The following is a 19,429-nucleotide window of genomic DNA, read 5'->3' as shown; positions in this document are numbered from 1 at the left end:
ACACTGGCGTCACCCAGACTTATTCAGAGAATTACGCACCATTATTAACTCATCTGGTATTATCCGACCGGGATACTTTAATGTGGGGCCCCCTGCAATATGTTATTCCTGCTTTCTATATTGAACTTCACTATCTCTTAATACAATTAGCTCCTCAATATGGTATTAGGTAAATACTGACAATGACATTCTACCAGAAATCGAACCCGGATAACGTGAACCAAAGACACATGCGCTAACCACTTCGCTACACGCTATCTTCTACTAGCTGAAGTCACCGTACGAAGAACAGAAAGGATACGCTTTAATGAATACTACATCACGTGTCTGCCTGTCAGCTTGTTGTATATTATCCGTAATCTTCTACTGGGCCGAAGAACCAACCGCCTCCACACCTTTTTTTCTGTTCCTATATCGATGATCAAGAAACGCATAAATATGATTATAGTTATTTTAAATGAAAAGTCCATAAATCAAATTTCAAGTCTCACACCTGAAGGGATTCCCAGACACGGAAATATTATAACAACTGTAACCTTCATTTAATCCCCTTCCACATCGAATTTACAAAAATCCTCAGTGGTTGGTACCTTACCTTACGTCACAAATAATATGTACTGTCCAAATTTGAAATTTCTGGCTTGAGCAGTTGAGCTTAGGCGTTGGCCAGTCACGTGGAACTCTCTCTTTTATATATAAGACGTGGCAAAAATACATTTATTGATTTGGAAATCCGAAACACAAATCTCCTTCAAACTAGTCTCCTTGGTAATGCACACATTTCTCCCAACGTTCCTGCCATTGTTACGAACGTTTCTGGAACGCAGTTTCTGGAATGGTGAGCAACCATGTCGTCCTATTCCGCATGATGTCTTCTCTTGGTTTAAATCGGGCCCCCTTTTAGTGCATTTTTAGCTTTGGAAAATAACCAAAAGCCACACGGAGCTATGTCGGGTGAGTAGGCAGCCTGACGACACACAGGAATGTTGTGCTTGTGCGATGAAAACCTGAATCAAATTTCGCAGACACTCTCCTCATGTCCAAATTCTCGTTCAAAATCAAATGTACCAATCCGGCAATATCGCTGCTTGAGTTTTTCTATTATTTTACAAGAAAACTGAAATCCAACGACCGCTCACTACACATCTTTACTCGTTGGCCGCCTGACACTTTCTACGGGCGGAAAAAATTCACGACTGCGCATGAGTGTCCCTTCTACATCTACACTGAAGAAAGTTTCCCACGCTTCATTGGTTTATGAGGGGAAAAAAAGGTTCAATACTTTTTGAACACACCTCGTATGTAGCGATACTATACAATTCGAAACAGGAAGGAATAGTTCATTTTTCAGAACCAGCCTAATTTTCCTTCACCACTAGCATTAATGTTATCATATTTACTGAATTAAAATAAAATCATTACATAAAAGAACGAATATTATAGATAAGTTGTACTTACGGTCCCCTTTTATATTTCAGTACAAGGTTTTTAAATCTCTTATAAATGCAAGACAAAGGACGGTTAGGCAACTTTCTTCCAATATACAATAAGAAGTTTCTTCTTTGCTCATAAGGTAAAATATTTTTGTCTAATCTTGAAAATGCATTCACTCCCGTAATTTCGTATTCCTGCAACAATAAGAATTTTTCTTTAAATAGTATATCAGTATTTTATACATGCATAAATAACTATTCAGCGCCAATGTGAGTGTCTAGTAGCAGTCAGATTTATGTATAGACTTGGTTAAAAAATACCCTTTCCCCCCATCCCTCTCCCTCACTTTCTCTCTTTAACAACTACATGCTTACAATCTTAAGCAGAAATTTTAATTTGGACTTAAAAAAAAAAAAAAAAAAAAAAAACCTTAATTGGCTAAAGAAATTTCACACTTTTTTTACGTAATTCCATCTATGAATAACATAGTCCGTTAGAGACCACCCCACCAACCGCTCAAATTATCACAAGGCAAAATAATATTAGGTGCACAACTTTGCTTCTACCATTTACCAATAGATGATTCTAGCGGTAAGTGGTGGTGGAAATAAACATACATAGACGTCATATAAGAAGCTTGGGCATTTGTCAATATAACCCTACCAAAACATTGGTCGATTTGTGTCCTCATCGTAAAGTTATTCTCGATTGAAAATGTCAGTTTACGAGCCAAATTCTCGTCATTGGCACGAGGTTTTAATTTTTTGCTTCAATATGAAGAAATCTATGGCGGAGAGGCTCATTGACTCCTCTCAAAGGTCCCGTTCCACTGCCTTTATCCCTATTTCCGCGGGTAGTGTGATCATGAGGAACATTATCTCTCGCACCTGACAGGCTTTAAAAAGAACACAAATGCCGGTAATACTCGGAAATATAATGATATATATATATATAGTAACATATACAGGGTGTCTATCGGTCACGAAAGTCATGAAAAAGTCACAAAATTTAGCTTTTGGGTCACGATTTTTTTTATCTGTACAAATATAAGTATAGACTGGAAAATTTTGTTCTATAAAACGTCAAAATTCACAATCAAAAATGTTTATGGTTAGCTTTACACGCCATAAATCACAAGCAAAGCACGCTTCTATCGCATGCATGAAGATTCGGCCCAATTCGTACCCAAATTCGCTCTAGAGAATGTTACTAAATTTTATGGTTTGGGAAAGAAAAGGTCACGGAAAAGTCACGAAATTTCATTTTTGAATTTTCGTAGACACCCTGCACATAGTGATAGTAGCATATAGTAATATACATTACTATAGATAATTATAGTATACACTTTTTATATATAATTCACTTCAAATCGTCCCGTGTATAAAGGATACAGGTATTTGAAGTAAAACTGAAAAATATATTAATATAAGTAACTATACTTCTTGTGCGTGATTGAAATGAAATGAAAATTAAATCATTAAGTTTTACGTCCCACGATTATACCGGTTAGGCTAAAGGAGACGGTGATGATGAGTAATGAATGAAATGGTGGAATGAAGAACGTGGGAGGAAACGGGAGAACCCCGAGAAAACCCACGCACACGGTGTTGTCCACCACAAAGTTCACTTGGCGGGGGCTGGGATCGAACCTGAGACCCCGAGCACCAGAGGTGAACGCTCTACCACTGAGCCACCGCGGCCCTTGGGAGGAAAAGGAGAACCCCGAGAAAACTCAAACAAACGGTATTTGTCCACCACAAAGTTCATTTGGCGCGAGCTTGGATCGAACCAAAGACTCCAATTGTGTGTGATTGTTAAATGTCGAACAATAAAGCGCAAAAAATAATTGTCATTGGTAGTTTAATTGGTAACTATTTGATAAAAGGAAAAATCGGGATTCGAATCTCTAAGACCACCAATCAGATTTTTCTGTTACATTTCATAGTTGTTTTGAGCCTACTTGCATTTTAGGCATATGAAACAATTTGAATAATTTATTTTCAATTAAAATAGGCATATATGTATGAAAATATGATCAAATTCAGTATCAATTAGTCTGGTTAATTCTGGATCCACTGCATTTTATATATATATATATATATATATATATATATATATATATATATATATACTTTAATATTATAAAAATAAACTGGACTATGTGCTTATCACAGAAAGTACGGGAGACGTTTTAATTTAACTAATACAGTAACATCTGCCTTTAACGGACCCTTTATTAAAAAGAAAATTTGTCTACAACGGAAATATTTCATAGTCGCATGAGTTTAGGGATGGGAAACGTGTTAAATTTCCTTCATTAAACGAAAACTGTGTTACGCAGACCATGAGAATTCAAAGTCTTTTAACGGAAAATGTCAAGTTCCGGAATGCAGCGTTTAAAAAGTGTTTAGATATCCTATTAGAGGTTAAATATATAGAATATGCTACGTTGTCGACGAAATAGACAGTGATATACAAACCGGAATACAGTGGGTATAGATGTCTCAACTGAGAATTATATGAAAAGTCTGAGGAAATGAGGTGGAGGAATAAGAAGAGTGTGGTATTGAGATGGAAGAAGAAGAGTGTTAGAGACTTATCAACATGCTGTCGAATATCTAAAGGAACTGCTATAATTTACGTTGAAATGACACTGATATGATTTCTGAGGCTAATGCATTTATGGAAATTCGAGAAACCTACCAGTATTGTGTAGTTTGTGTACAGAAAAACCCTCTCTGAGTATTAAGAAAAAAGGAAGTTAACGAGTGTACAGTATTCTATTCACTGTAACTTAGCGTATATTAATTAGAAGTAAAAATAAATACTGTAGATTGACTAAGTACATACAGCACTTTATTTTACCTCAGTACGTCCATTATATGCATGCACTTTTTTATGTCTTCCTTCATTAAGTGGAAACCTATATTTAACGGAAATCGTCACGAATCCCTCCGGTCGATTCCGCTAAAGACAGGTTTTACTATATTTCGATATTTTTTCATTCTCTTAATTTTCATAAAGTATATACATACAAAGTAGGTATAGATACATATAAAGACGATTCCTCTAACCCAATGCGCATTTTGTCTGCCTAAATTTAACTCTTTGCCAATTCGCCTAGCAAATGCTAATCATTGGCTAAAACTCGGCAAAGTGTATTTACCTATGAGAAGACATCTCAGATTAGTTCTAATGTATTACATATCTTTCAGAGTGATAATAAGCTAATCTCTGTATTACTTTATTTCTGCAAGAGAAATGCTTTTTACACCAAAATGTCAGGAACGTATATCACTGCATTATTCTGTCAGCGAGAAATAATTTCTACAGTTATTCATTAAATCTCATTAATTACCTTACAAAAACGATACCAATTTTTCATTATGATTTTATCTTCTTTCTCAGAAAATCTGGTTTGTAATATCTCAACGCCTTTCCTGTCGAGGATCTTTCGTTGGGATTCGGTCAAAGGAGCGGAGAGACGTGTAGCTATTTTATGAACAGGAGAAATTTTCCACGTGATTTTGATACGAAGATGTTTCAGTGCCTGCAAAACAACAGAATAAATATAGTAATGAATCTTGAAAATAATAATAATTTCTAAGTCATTGCCAGTAAATCTCTTACATTAATTACTGTAACACCAAGTTGAAACCATTCGACTGACTGTTTATTCATCTACAAATGTAACTGGACCAAAATTTGTATGTAAGAACAGCTAATCTTTATTTCGCAGAACTTTTCAAGAACATTCTACGGTTTCTCTGCAACAAACAATCACATCACGATACAATATGTATCAATACAGATGGTGGATGGGAAGAAAGTAGCTATCATCGAGATTGTTAAATAACATTCGACCTTTCTTTGTTTTACGAATGCTGCTGGAAACGTTTCTGTGAACCAGGGCCGTACTGGCCAGGCGGGAAACCGGGAAATTTCCCGATGGGCCCTGAACGGTGAAATTTTTAGTGGGCTCTCCGCCCTGTATTGTAAAAGTACGGTATATGTACAAAAAAGCACACGTCACGCAATTCTCGCATATGGGAGTAACGGAACGAAGGACGATTACACGTCGAGTACCGGCATTACAGTCGGCTAATCTCAAACCAATAGTGTTGCCCCATGATCTTTTCACATTTTTTCGTAATTCAAGCCTTGAAAGGTTACTGATTCCCCACCCTACTTTATAATTTTGCTAATATTGAAATATTCGGCTAAATTGAAATCTCAAATGATGCCATAACTTGAAACTAAATAATAATTTACACTTTATAGCACCGTTGTTTTCCGCATGGAAAATATATAGGACCGGATTAAGACCATTGGGGCTCCTGCAGCGGGAAATACAAGGGGCCCCATCAAATCTTCTATGGGCCCTCTCTCAACATGTTCAAAAGGGACCATGTCTTATATAGAAGTGACTCATGTCATATTTTTGAACTTATATGGTGAAAATGTTTTCAGTAATTTTTAAAATTTGGGGGGATCCTTGGTCACGGAGTCCTGAACAAAAAATGAAAACTCAACTAGATTTTTTAAAAGAAATATATTTATACCTTTAGAGTAAAATCTTAGAATCAATCACAGTTGCAGGTAAGTAGCTTTTTAAACGATGTACAGTGTGTCCGTAAAGTCGTGGTGCACTTTTGACCGGTCACAGGTAAGCAACAAGAAAACAAAGCAGAAAAGTAGATAGAAATGTGAAATCTTCATCAAATAAAAGGAAAACTCTCTCGATGTTCGTAGTATGGTGTGCTAGCGTGTTCACACACAGGTGATGACGCAACATCACGAACTCCTTAGTAGTCCACGCCCACTGGTCGAGATGTGGACGGTACAGAGGAAAATTCAGTGTGTTCTGTGGGTTTCTAAATTCGAATCAGTGACCAAAGTGCAACTTGAATATCGTCGCGTGTACAACGAAGCACCACCACATAGAAATAACATTATTTGGTGAGATAAGCAGTTGAAGGATACCATCAGTTCGTTGGACAAACTGTTCTGGTATGCCATCGGTAGAGTCTATAAGGGATAGCTACCTAAAAAGCCCTAAAAAGTCTGTGTGTGCGTGTGCGCGATAATTACACCTAAGCAAGACCACAGTTCAATAAGTGTTCAAGAAACGCCTACGTTTTTCAGGTTACAAAGTGCAGCTGTTGCACTATCAAACCGGTGGATAGATCCAAACGATTCAGGTTTGCTACAGATGTGATTCTTGAGATCGACAATGATGAATGATTTCTGCAGGAAATTGTGTTTAGCGATGAAGCGATATTCCATATCTGTGGACATGCTCATCACCACAACGTCCGCATATAGACTGTTAAAAATCCTCGTGCCGACGTTGAGTACGAATGTAACACCTCTAAAGTGAACGTGTGGTGTGGACTAATACATGATAAAGTGATAGGCCCATTTTTCTTTGCGGAACAGACTGTGACGGCAGACTACCTTGAAATGTTGGAATTGTATGCTGTGGCACAATTTCCAGAAGGTGTCATCTTTCAACATGATGGCGCTCCTCCACTGCATCAACATCGTTCCTGAGTTTCTCGATACATTCCCCCAGCGGTGGATAGGCAGGGGTTCTGTCAAGCTATGGCCAACACGATACCCGGATCTGACACCCTTAGACTTTTAAATTTTGGGTTATGTGAAGCAACATGTGTACAGTGAAAGTATCAACGACATTACTAAGTTAAAACAGAGAATCACAGACATTATTCACTCTGTCACACCAGATGTCCTTAACCATGTGTGGGAAGAACTTGAATATCATTTACATGTGTGTAAGGACAAATGGAAGCCAAATCAAACTGTACTAGATAGGTATGAAACTTGGAGAGTTTTCCTTTTATTTGATGAAAATTCCACATTCCATCTTGTTTAATTGATTTCCTGTGACCGGTCAAAAATGCATCATGACTTTACGGACACACTGTATTTTAAAAAACATGTTTAGGGCATCGTAAGGGGCCTTGTGCAGATGCAAATTTAAGTCGGCTTTCTTTCCGTTCCTCAAAAAAATGTATACAGAAAATAAATTAAATTCATTCGTTCAAACCTTACTTTAAAATGATTTACCTACGTATGATTTTCTTCTAAGGACTGTGATTCAATGTGAAATAAGTCTTTTGTGGGTCCATGATCTTGGCTTGTGCGAAATAAGTACAATATACTATATATTTACTTTGAATTGCGCATACTGCCAGTATCAGAATTTTGTGGGTCCTTTAATCATACCTGTATTAAATGGGCCACTCCTACGTGTATTTCATTAACGTTATTATGTGAATGTATAATATTAGTATAGCACATTGAAAAGAAAGTGGGTTAGATTATATATATGTACAAACTGCTGCTGTAAAGTAAATTACACAGAACATATTAAAAAAAAAAAAAAAAAGACTTGACTTGATTTTGAGTTTAACGTCCCGTTCAGCAGCGAGGCTATAAGAGACTGGACCTACTGATTAACGTGGAATCCGAACCACATGAGCTCCCGCCGGGAATCGAACCCGGACCTCCCACGCCAAAGGCGCGTATAAAAAAACTGAAAAATATACATTTTGATGTTACTGATAATATAGATTTTTTTTTTCAGTAAAGAGTTATTTTGATACTTTGTAGACAGCAGGTTAATAGAGGTATCTTTTGCAAGGTTTGTGATTACTGCAATCAGCTTCGCTTTTGTGAAAGTTGTGTGAAAGTGTGTGTGTGGGGGGGGGAGATATCTTCTGCAAGGGTTCATACTGTGTGCACACTTTCAGGTTGTGTTGCTTCTGGGGATGATAGAAGAACATCAGAATATCATTCGTTCTATCATCTTTAGAAAGTCAGGAATCTACTATTAATACCTGACAATGGAGAAGTGTTGCATTTGTATAAATTATGAAAATGAAATGAAATCTTTGAGTTTTACGTCCCACGATTATGCCTGTTAGGCTAAAGACGACGATGATGATGAGAAATGAATGAATAAAGTGGGAGAACCCCGAGAAAACCCATGCACACGGTGTTTGTCCGCCACAAAGTTCTCTTCGTGCGAGTTTGTATCGAACCAGGGACCCCATGCACCAGAGGAGAACGCTCTACCACTGAGCCATCATGACCCTCTGTACAAATTATAAACTACTTCTGATGCTTCATATATAAGTTTCTATATGTACCAGAGGCGCCTATGAGGGCTTCATGACACAGGTTCGCTTTTTTATTTTTAAGGAGGAGATGTGAAGTAATGGAGGTTATGCAGATGATTGTACGGTACAGTTACAAGAGAAGAATGAGGGATTAAACATTATGTCAGATCATTCAGTGTCAGGGGTGTTTAAAAGGGAAGTTTTAAATCTGCATTTTAAGACTTTTCAGCATACTTGATCCAAGTGACACTTCTGGACTCCGTTTTATTGTCGACGGAGGGGGCAGTACGTACATGTAAATGGGCCCTCTAGAAAGTACTTCCCGGTGGACCTCTGGGTTGCAGTATGGCCCTGCTGTGAACTACTACTTACAGTGGCGTTAGTGATCTACTATTATAAAAGTCGGAAGAACTGACCTTTGTATGTTTAAGTTATTCTTGATTGTTTATTTAAGCCGATTCGTGTATTTTTTCACACAAGCTACTTAATCTGAAGTTTTCGATTAGAATCCTGAAATATTTGCAAAACTTGTGTGTCATCTCATCCAGGCACGTGGTCAAGGGGAGGGTCCGGAACTCTCCCCCACCTTCGAGACCAGAAATGGAAAAAATAAAGAATGAAACAAAAAGAAACGAGAAAATGAAGAATCACCGTTAAACATATAAAGCTAGGCTCTCAGGTAGAACTTAAGAAATGCCCCCAATCACCAATAATATGAGCATGGCAACATAGATTCCAGTTACACTTGTTAAAAGAAATTTTCGATTTCGCGGCAACGCTAATCTATTTTATAGGATGTCTTTACTGCTGGAAGAGATCTCATTGCTATCTTTGAACGGCATTAAACGAAGATAAGAAAAAGAAGAAAAGGAGAACCGAGAAGTGTTTCTTCCAGACATGTTTTTGGGGGGAACACTGCTTCCCCCCGGACGAGACCAAAATAAAACGTCTATAATATAATAAATAGAATATAATCAGCAGTGCCCCTCCCCCCGGAACACTGTTTCTGAAAGAAATACTGGAACCGAGTTCGAATGACCTCGGAAGACTATATCTTTTTAATTTTTTTCTTATTCTTTTACTCGAGATTTCTTCATAGTTTGTTAAAATACTTACTGACATATCTTCATTTTATTGTCTTATCAAACCAATATGGATATGTTGCCAGTAAAATAGTTTAGATTGATTAAATCCCGTGTGTATAACCATGTCACACGCCAGGATGCTATTACGAAATCCTGGCTAAACAAACCAATATATATATTGAAAGTAAAAGTGTTTACCTAGGTATAATGATCGAGTCTCTGGTGTGATAATCACAGTATTTCGTCACCCCCCCCCCCCTATTACGAAATCCTGGCTACGTGCTTGATCCCATCGTTAAGCATTTACGTGGTGCATCTAGTGAAAGTGACATGCAAACTTCATCTTTTCAAAGTAGTTCTAAAAATCCGAAACAAAACTATACCTAAGAAAATGAAATGTTGATGGTTCGTACTTTTCATTTCCCAGACAGACTCAAGGTGTGTGTACCACCGAGTTTAGCGAATCACATTTTAATTGATTTTCATAATCACTATGGTTTTCTAAAAGTGTTCAATATTATTTTCTTAATGTTTTATTGAAAAACTATGAGAAGGTATATCAAGTTTCACATCAATGATTGTGAAATGTGTATGAAAACCAAAGCACATAGTTTTTGTTCAGTACTTAATGCACAGCATTTCAGCTAAACAGAAACGATATTTGGGGTCAATTGACTTTGTAAGTTTGTTGTCATAAGGGAAACATACATATTGTGTGTGATATATATTCTCGATACCTAGCGGCATATTCTCTTCTTCGAAAAGGAATAAATGCTACAATTCCACGATACTTAACTGAGCTGTATATCCCAGTATTTTTATGAACACTTAGTACATAATGGCTTTGTAGTTCATTGGAAGGCAGTTTGTGCAAGCTATGGAAGTTTATAACATTAAGATTCATTATACAATGCCGTATCACGTTTCGAGTAATGTTACTGAACGTTTTCACAGGAATCTAAAAAAGATGTTGCGCAAGTATGTTTATTGCTGAATTATACTATTAGTGCTAGTTTCGGAGTTGCATCAAGAGAATTACATCTAAACACAAAGCCAGAAGAATTTGTTAGCTCATTTCGATATTGCGCCGGAAAAGGAAGAAACTGAAGGTATCGATTGGAATGGTATATTAATCGTGGCAGATTTGAGAAGAAAAGAGGTTATTGAGAAATGAGAAGCTTAATACATCTCATAGTACGAGGCGAGTACTGTGTGAAAGTAACTTAGTATTCCTTTGTCAATATAAACTGAGTAGTTTGTTGGATAAACAAATAACTGCATTGTGTGAAGTATATCATACTCCATACACTTATTGGCAAAGAATTAGTTACAATGCATTCGAAATAGTATATTCGTCGAATGGAAAGTGTTTAAAATTTCAAAATGTTATCAAGAATGAAACTGTGGAAACTAACAGCACCAACAAGTAAGAAATGGTTAGAACTCCTGAAGAAGCATGTAGATGAAAGTTCATTTCTACGTTATTGAAAAAGCTGAGGAGGCTAATACAGTTTTGCAGCAACTGAGCTAAAGGAAAAAGAAGAAAGTCAGCTGTGTTGTGTAAGTAGAGAGTGGAAGCAGGAAGTGAAGGTTCGATTAAGCTTTGTTGATGACAATGTTACATGGTATCTATGAAAGTATTATATCAATGAAAAGAAGTTATTTACTTTATTATTTAAAGGATTTTATCAGTAAATACATTGGATTTTAAAGTAAAATGTAAACAAATACTAATAACAATATATTACTATTGTATTTCAATAAAAATGTAAACTAATGGAACTAAAAATATAGGAACTTCAGAGCTTAAATAAGACACAAAACAGGCACATACACTTAGCAGCGAAAATCGCACGAGATAATTTTAAACTTCACCTTCCGACAACGAACTAAACGAGAAAGCGTATGGGTGGCCCGAGCGATTGGGAAACGTACGCACACAACACATACAAATAACATACTGGAAGTTCGGATTTCAAAGGCAGTGTTGGGATTCCAGAACAAAACTGTAATTTCCTTATACCTAAAAAAAGAAAGCGAACTAACTTTTAACAAAATATAGCGTACCTCTTTCTCGTCATCAGTTACTTCATGTCCAGTAATGAATTCGTCATCTATAGCAGGTTTACCATCTATCATACTTTCCAAATCCTCATTCTCTTGCTGTTCCTCGGAACAATTTGAATGATATGTCTCGCATCTAGGATCATCCAAATCATCAATAGATCGGAATTTCCTCTTTTTTCGTTTTTTAGAAGTTGATTCGTCACGCTTAATTCCTTTTTGTGAACTGGAATTCGCCTCATTATTAGCAATTAGTGAACTGTCAATAGTACGAACTGAAGGAACATTACTCCCTGAGGCCAAAATATCATCTGCTGCATTTGATTCACGCTCTTCAAGTTCTTTCTTCTTCTTCTCTATCAATAAATTTAACAACTGATCGACAGATTCTAAATGTGTGCGTTTCTTTTTGCGTTTTTTGGTCCCATCAGATCTGCAGGGATTCGATTCCTGCAGTTCAGTAATAACTGACAAATTACCTTCACCATCACTGTCTCTTTCCTTTGTTTTCCGTTTTTTCTTTTTACGTTTTTCCTTTTGCTTCCATTTCTTTTTTTCCTTTCTAGATTCATCACCAAGTTCACTTAATTCGGTAAAACTATCTCTGTTTAAATCTCTACATTTAATTTTCTTCTTCCACTTTTCTCCAAGTAATTCTTCATTATTATATGTATCACAGAATCTGGTTCGTTGTTTTTTCTTATTGTGTTCACTAGTACCACTCATCTTTCAATACTATACACTCGGAATTATACTCAATACGTCTTTTTTCCCCTTTCTTTCTTTCTTTCTTTATTACCATTATATCTATTCTAATTTCTAGTCATTGCGATCCTTCATCTTTAGTGTCTAAATTTCCAAAAATAAATATCACAAATTTATCATTATCATTAAACGCAACTAGATCTCCATTTTCACACAAAATACCCCACTGCTTGTTCTCGGTGTGATTCCAATGTTTTCAGGTACACGGTTTTGAAACATTTCTTCGAGCACTACGGTTTTCAAAGTCTGAAGAAGATATATCTGCACTCATTATGCTTGTTTTGGAACTACGTTAATTAGAACTATTCACAAATTCACTACGCTGTGTGTACTTGTTGCAACTCATAATAATACGAAACTGTTTATGCAACGGAAGTCTTCATTTAAAATTTCTCTTCTTGCATCTCCTTTGTAAATTTACAAATCTCTTATTCACACTACTAAGTTCATTATTATTTATTTATTTCTTCAAAGTGCTGCACAATGTAACATTGTCTTTCTAGCTGTTTCTGGTTGTGTCGTTTCAAATAGACTGCTGAAAAGAAATATAAAAAAATATATATATTCCAAGTAATATAGAATCGCCTAGTGGTCCTAACTACACATTATTAAACAAAATAACCTAAATACAACATAACTCACCAGTACAGGTTGACACGGAAAAATCCGATCATCGATTATCTTGTTCTTTTTAATTTTCGCCATGGGTTTTGTAGTGCATCTTCAAATTTAGCACGTTGGCGCAACACTGTTTTGTGACACTGAATTAAAATTCTGAGGATCTATTTATTAATTCATTTTTAACTTCTTGAAAACTATTTTATTTAGTTGTATTAAAATTCTACAGAATTATTTTATTCAGTTCAACTAAAATTTTGTAGAACTGTTTTATTTAGTTCGCGAACATTAACATTTCATTTGGTTTTCATTTAATGGTTAATTTTCTTTCTTTAAAGAACTGCACAGGTAGTTATTTTCTGTTAAATATTTACAGCATATGTAACTATCCAACATCCGGTATTCCTTAAGTTCGGACATTGTCGGAGTTTTGAATGTCAATCTGTATTACCTAAATACAGGGCTAGCATAAATGATTTATTCATTTTGAAAAGGCTATATTTTCAAAAGTATTACAGGTACACACATGAAAGATATATCTGAAAAGAACCACAAATTGACCAAGTTTGTACTGTGTGGCATACGAGTCCATTATCTTGAAAGGGAAAAGCACCTGGCCTTCTAGATCTCCTGATTTAACGCCCTGCAACTTCTTCTTTATGGGGGTACGTTAATGACCATGTTTAGGTACCCCCACAACCGCAATCTTTAGTCGAGCTCAAATAACGCATCAGTGCTGCAGTGCAGACAATTGACAGGACTACTCGTATGCTACAAAATATATGGAATGAGCTCGAGTATCGTCTAGACGTGTCGTGTCACGAAAAAGGCATATACTGAACACTTATAGAAGGTGTATAAACTTGGTGAGTTTGTGGTTTTCATGTATCATCCATGTGGGTACGTGTAATATTTTTGAAAATACAGCCTTTTCAAAATGAATAAATCATTTATGCTAGCCCTGTATAGTAGATTAGATTTGTAATGATACAATAACAATAAAATAAATGACATTAATAAATCCATGTTAAGATATTGATGGCTGTTTAAATTTACTAAATAAGAAAAAAACTACTTGCTATCCGTTCGTTTGAAGTATTCAATACAACGTATTGACTTTAAGCGTTACTGGACACTTCGAATGTTCCGGATAGTTAAAAGTAGTATATTACTTAGCACTAGTCGTAAGTGGTATAAAAACTCATTCAAATGTAGTGCAATAACTACATACAGTGTGTGCCCAGTGCCTTCGTACTTATCATCTTCCTACCACATTCTTGTATCTTTCCTCCTGTCTTATTTCCATTAAAAGTTTTTTGAGCTTCTTAAGACTAGGTATGTTTCTAAACGGTGTCGACGAGTTACACTCACATTCGAAATGTTGTACTGAATACTTCAGATGAATGGATTATACGTTTTTTTCTTTCTTTCTTTCTTTTTCTCTAGTCATTTAGTGACCATAATAAAGTCACTACAACGTTGAAAGAACAATCACAATTGTTGTTCAGAGAATTTCACAAACACAGATATTTCTTGACTTACGTGAATAAATCGTTGATAGTAATAAAGTAACTAATTACAGATCAACACTAGTTAATTACCGTGGGATGTTAAACTAAAACCTAGTTAATTACCTAATTAAAGCATGCTTACTCACCAAACGGCTCTCAAAATAGAATTTAGAAATTCTATACTACTTCTTACATTAGATGTACGTACAGTTCGTAAATTTTAGTTATGTCGGAAATTTCTAGCTATTACGCAACTCATGAACTGTCTGCCTCTATTTAAAAGATACACATACAAATACCTCAGTAATTAATTCTATGATTACCTTTTAAGTTGAAAGAAAAAAAAGTCATTTGCTGCTGGATTTGACAATGCAAATAAGAAGTAAGAGAATAGATGGGTAATATTGAGAAAGTCCGTTAAGGTTAGTGTAAAGGGACAAGTTTTGCCGATAGATGTCACTACAATCTTCGTATCTCTCCCATGTATTTTTTACCTTTCACGAAAATTTACAATTTCTTTTACGAATTTCAACCTAGAGAGTTCAAATTTTCAGAGAATGAACTTCATAACCTATCAAAGGGAATAATCCGTGTCGATTTTTTATTTAGAATTCTCTTTATTGTTGAAACAATTCCATTGTTAAAGATTTAGATAACCATTTCAACAATCAAGCAATTTCAACAATGAACAAAAATCTAAATAAAAAATCGGCACGGATTATTGCCTTTGATAGATTATGAAGTTCCTTTCCTAAAAATTTGAAGTCTCTAGGTTGAAATTTGTAAGAGAAATCGTGAAAGGTAAAAAATATATGGGAGAGATACTAAGACTGTACTGTCATCTATCGGCAAAACTTGTCTCTTTAAACCAACCTTAATGATGTGATGTATATCCCGAAATAAGCATGACTCGCGTTCTAAAACGAACTTGTTTTCTTTAACGAAATCCAGGTATCAGATATTCTATTCTACATAAACGTTACTACACTTTACACTAGAAGTGTGACACGATCCCAGACGCTGTAAGTTTGTCGTGGATACCAAAGTATTCCAGGGTTTTCTCAGAATTCTAACATATCCTCTCACTATCTTCGTCTTATTTTTTCATGGTAGTTCTCTATCATTTTTCATCAGACTCTTTTAGCAAACAGGACATGATGACAGGACTTTGAACTATAAGAGTTCACTTATGTTCAATGTATTACAATATGAAAACCAATGATCGATTTCCTCCCACAACACTATCAACCCGTGAAAAAAAAAAAAAAAAAAGCATTTACCTAGTCTTAAAATAAATACTGTCCCAAAGTAGATTAACACAAAATGGTTTCAGATATTTTAATATCCTAATAACATGAGTTATATGGATACATTATGAAAAAAAATCACAAATAATTATTCAAAATGCTCACCATTAGCATGCACACAGTCGTTAAGTCTTTGTGGCCACTTATCAATTGCATTACGCAATACTGGGATATCTCTAATTGTAATCCATCCCCTGAAGCTTGGACCACAATCCTAATGTCCTAATCCTAAAATCCTAATGTAATCCTAAAAGTTTAGGTCTGGACTTGCAGAAGGCCAATCTGAAGTGGAAATGAAGTATGGAACATTTGCTTCCAGCCACTACTGAGTTGTCCGTGCCTTGTGTTTGGGGCTGAGTCGTGCTGGAAACTCCAGTTCTGTCCATGGAAGAGAGTATTGGTGAGTGACAGCTGACATTTTGATCCTCTTTTTACAGAAATGGAGCTTCATTTTGGCCTCGTAGTTCACATGCCACCACACCATGACTTGAGGGAGGATTCTGACCCCTCTGGATTCTTGGAGCCTTTTCACCAGCTTCTCTAGAGGATGTGGCATATATCCTGTCATTTTGGACATTGGAAGTCTCATCAACACTGAAAATCTTTTCATCAGTACCCATTTGCTGCGTAACGCTTAAGTATGCGTTTTGCTTTTAAGAGCCTCTGGCACTTCAGTTCATTTGTTAGATTCCTTTGCGTTGCTTGTAAGCATAGAGTCACAGGTCACTGATTAACGTGTGAGACATACACATTTTTGACATCTTTAGCTCACGAGCCATGACTGACTTTTTCTTAACGCGATTTCGTCGGACACGCGCCAGCACTACTTTCACAAGTTCTGATGTTCGTACTGTGTATGAGCGATATTTCACAGCTCCAGTCTCAACAAAGCGCTGGATAGTGTAGTAAACGAATTTGATTTGATTTTTAGTTTAGCGTCTCTTTCAGAAGTAAGGCTATATGAGACGTGGACCTACTGATTACCGTCAAATCCGAACAACATGAGCTCCCGCCAGAAATCGAAATTGTCTCCCACCCCAAAGGCGCGTACTCTAACCGCTTAGCCATGAGAGCCCTGGTAAATGATTTTTTTTTTTATTTAACTAATTTGCAGCTCCTGGAGGGTTTTTGAAAATCTCCTCTGGTGATCTTCCTACCTTATGCAACGCTATCACGGCCACAAGATTCTCATACTCGCCCCATTCCATCTTGAACACTTGCAACTGGACACCTTTACACTTCTTCAGTTCATTCAGCAATGACTCACGCTTCACGACACCGCTCTTGCCGTCGTTCGCTTGTACGGGCACAAGTACAGCCATTCTCAAAAAATTGGAACAGTATTTATGATAAGACATGGTGTATATTTTTTATACTTCTTTCACTCCCTATTTGATTAAGCGTTTTAGCGAAAAGCGTACATAATATAATATCTAATGAATGTGATCATGTTTTCACTATTTTATGGAAACTAATTCATTTTCTACTCTCAGTCTGGGATTTCTCTGTTCCGACTATACGCATACACAACTCCTAGTTCAACGATAGTAAAAGGCATGTATTCTTTAACGAGACTGGAATTTCTGCTTCCATCTCGATTGTTACAATTCGAAGCTTGTACTTCCACGTTCTGCTGGCCTAATCAGACCCGGCACTCAGTATCTGCAACACGTGCTTTTGCATGAGACAAAAAAACTAGCATAAAACTACCGTATTGCCCGGCGTGTAAGACACACGCCTTGTCCGAAAATCGTGGAAGTGAGGTGGAGCATCGTCTTGCATGAAGATAAAATCATCCTAATCCTGTTGAATTTCTGGAAACTGTCAGTTCTGGAGCATGTCTAGATATGTAATTCCAATCACAGTTTTCTCCGTAAAAAGGAAAAAAATTCACTCACAGTTTCCTTCTTTCATGTTTGATAACTTCGCTGTAATTTTCAATCCCCCAAATTCTGACACTGTGGCGTTCGCTTTACCAGATATATGAAATGATTCATCGGAAAAAAATAGCCTTTCAGGAAAAGTGTCATCTTCCAAATCTTACAAAATTGCAGAGCAAACTTCTAATCTTTATTCATGATTGAAGCACGCGTCATACTGCTGGTTGCAGAATTCCAAGTTCTCTGTTCCTTTGCTTGTGCATTTCCTAGGCTACATTCGACGGCAGTTCTTATACGCTCAACATTTTTATCTGACGTGCGAGGACGACTAGTGCTTTTCTCTTTGGCTCTTTGGATATGCAAATATCTTCTACGAATTTCTGGTACCAATTGTAAATCTGTTTACAACGTGATGGCTCTATGTTGAACTTACAAAGAAATGCATACTGCACTGTAAAAATGGCTTTACTCTTTGTATACTGCAGCACACAAAACGACCTTCCTTGAGGCGTCGTTTATATATATATATATATATATAAACAGCGCTGCTGTAGGAATTGAATGGAAAATGTGGGGGTTTGAAACTTTAAACTTTCCTCTAATCAGTAATTTATTGTACGTGTCTCTGCCTATTGTCGATCATTAGAAATAAATATTATAACTCTGCTCCTGGCTTTTGAATAACCCGGTACTGTAAATAGAATGCAGGAGGAGTTTAGAGTATTCTTATATTTTTCTTCTATCCTAAATAACATTTACGTTGCATTAGTTTACGGTTGCGTGGAGTGTGAATATCATATAAAGCAACGCGACGCTACAAAGCAAGTTAGTTGTAGACCTGAGTAAGTATATTTCCAATTCCATTGTTGACGTGACCTTCACACAAGTTTCAAGTGCCTATTATAAGTGATATTTATCAAATTCGAATATTCAAGTAATATACTGTTAATACTTGCAAAATTATAATATTGTATCTTTAATTACCTAACATAATTATATAATTGTATCTTTAATACATTAAATTTAATTTTTGTATGATGTCATAATGAATTTGTTTTTACGAACTGCCGTCTGGTTAACCTAGATTTTACTTGTTTGTTAGAAGGAATCCGATCACGTGATTCTGCTGCAGGCCTTTTAGTATGTATTGAAGTATTCAAATATCTTAGTGTTGTTTCTTACCACGTTATACACATTATAGTACTGTAGTGATCTTAAATAATAGATATTTTTGTGACAAACTGGCAACTAATAGGCTCGAATAAAATTTACCTTCATTACTGATGACGATATAGTGGAAATAGTACGTCTCTATAATACTTTGTCATTCAATAATCTTGAGACATTTTCTATTTAGAAACCATTAAACAAGATATTAATTAACAAAATGTAACTGCTTCACCACTCATTACATTGCCAAACACTGTTTCTCTTATCAGCAAACACAATCTGTGATATAACATATATTGGAACTCCCTGACAACTTACTTATAAATATACAAGTTATTGGACTATAATCCGGTTTCGAGAAGTTATTTGAAAGTAAAAGTAACCGCTTGGGTACATAGGGTTTAAATGGGAGATGTGTGAAATGATGGGAGATGTGCGTTCAAATCGACT

The 19,429-nt window shown here is 36.1% G+C and overlaps 1 protein-coding gene across 4 annotated transcripts in view; it reads right to left on the bottom strand.

Annotated features, from left to right (window-relative positions):
* The window catches only part of LOC145690049 (uncharacterized), a 65,026-nt gene that overhangs the window by 19,403 nt on the left and 26,194 nt on the right, over positions 1 to 19,429 (bottom strand). For 2 of the 4 annotated variants that reach the window (XM_081764552.1, XM_081764550.1), the window contains exons 3-5: positions 11,732 to 13,028; positions 4,793 to 4,984; positions 1,459 to 1,628 (exon numbers count right to left, since the gene is read on the bottom strand). In XM_081764552.1, the coding sequence (XP_081620678.1) occupies positions 1,459 to 1,628; positions 4,793 to 4,984; positions 11,732 to 12,454 (1,085 nt within the window). In that variant the 5' untranslated portion in view covers positions 12,455 to 13,028. The remainder of the gene's footprint in view (positions 1 to 1,458; positions 1,629 to 4,792; positions 4,985 to 11,731; positions 13,029 to 19,429) is intronic. The other 2 variants (XM_081764551.1, XM_081764553.1) reach the window with 2 other exon arrangements.

Source organism: Thermobia domestica, chromosome 7, assembly GCF_964235325.1.
Source record: "Thermobia domestica chromosome 7, izTheDome1.hap1.1, whole genome shotgun sequence".
Lineage (NCBI taxonomy): Eukaryota > Metazoa > Arthropoda > Insecta > Zygentoma > Lepismatidae > Thermobia > Thermobia domestica.
Note: the sequence above shows the minus strand (reverse complement) of the source record. Positions and strands in the feature narration are given on the sequence as shown.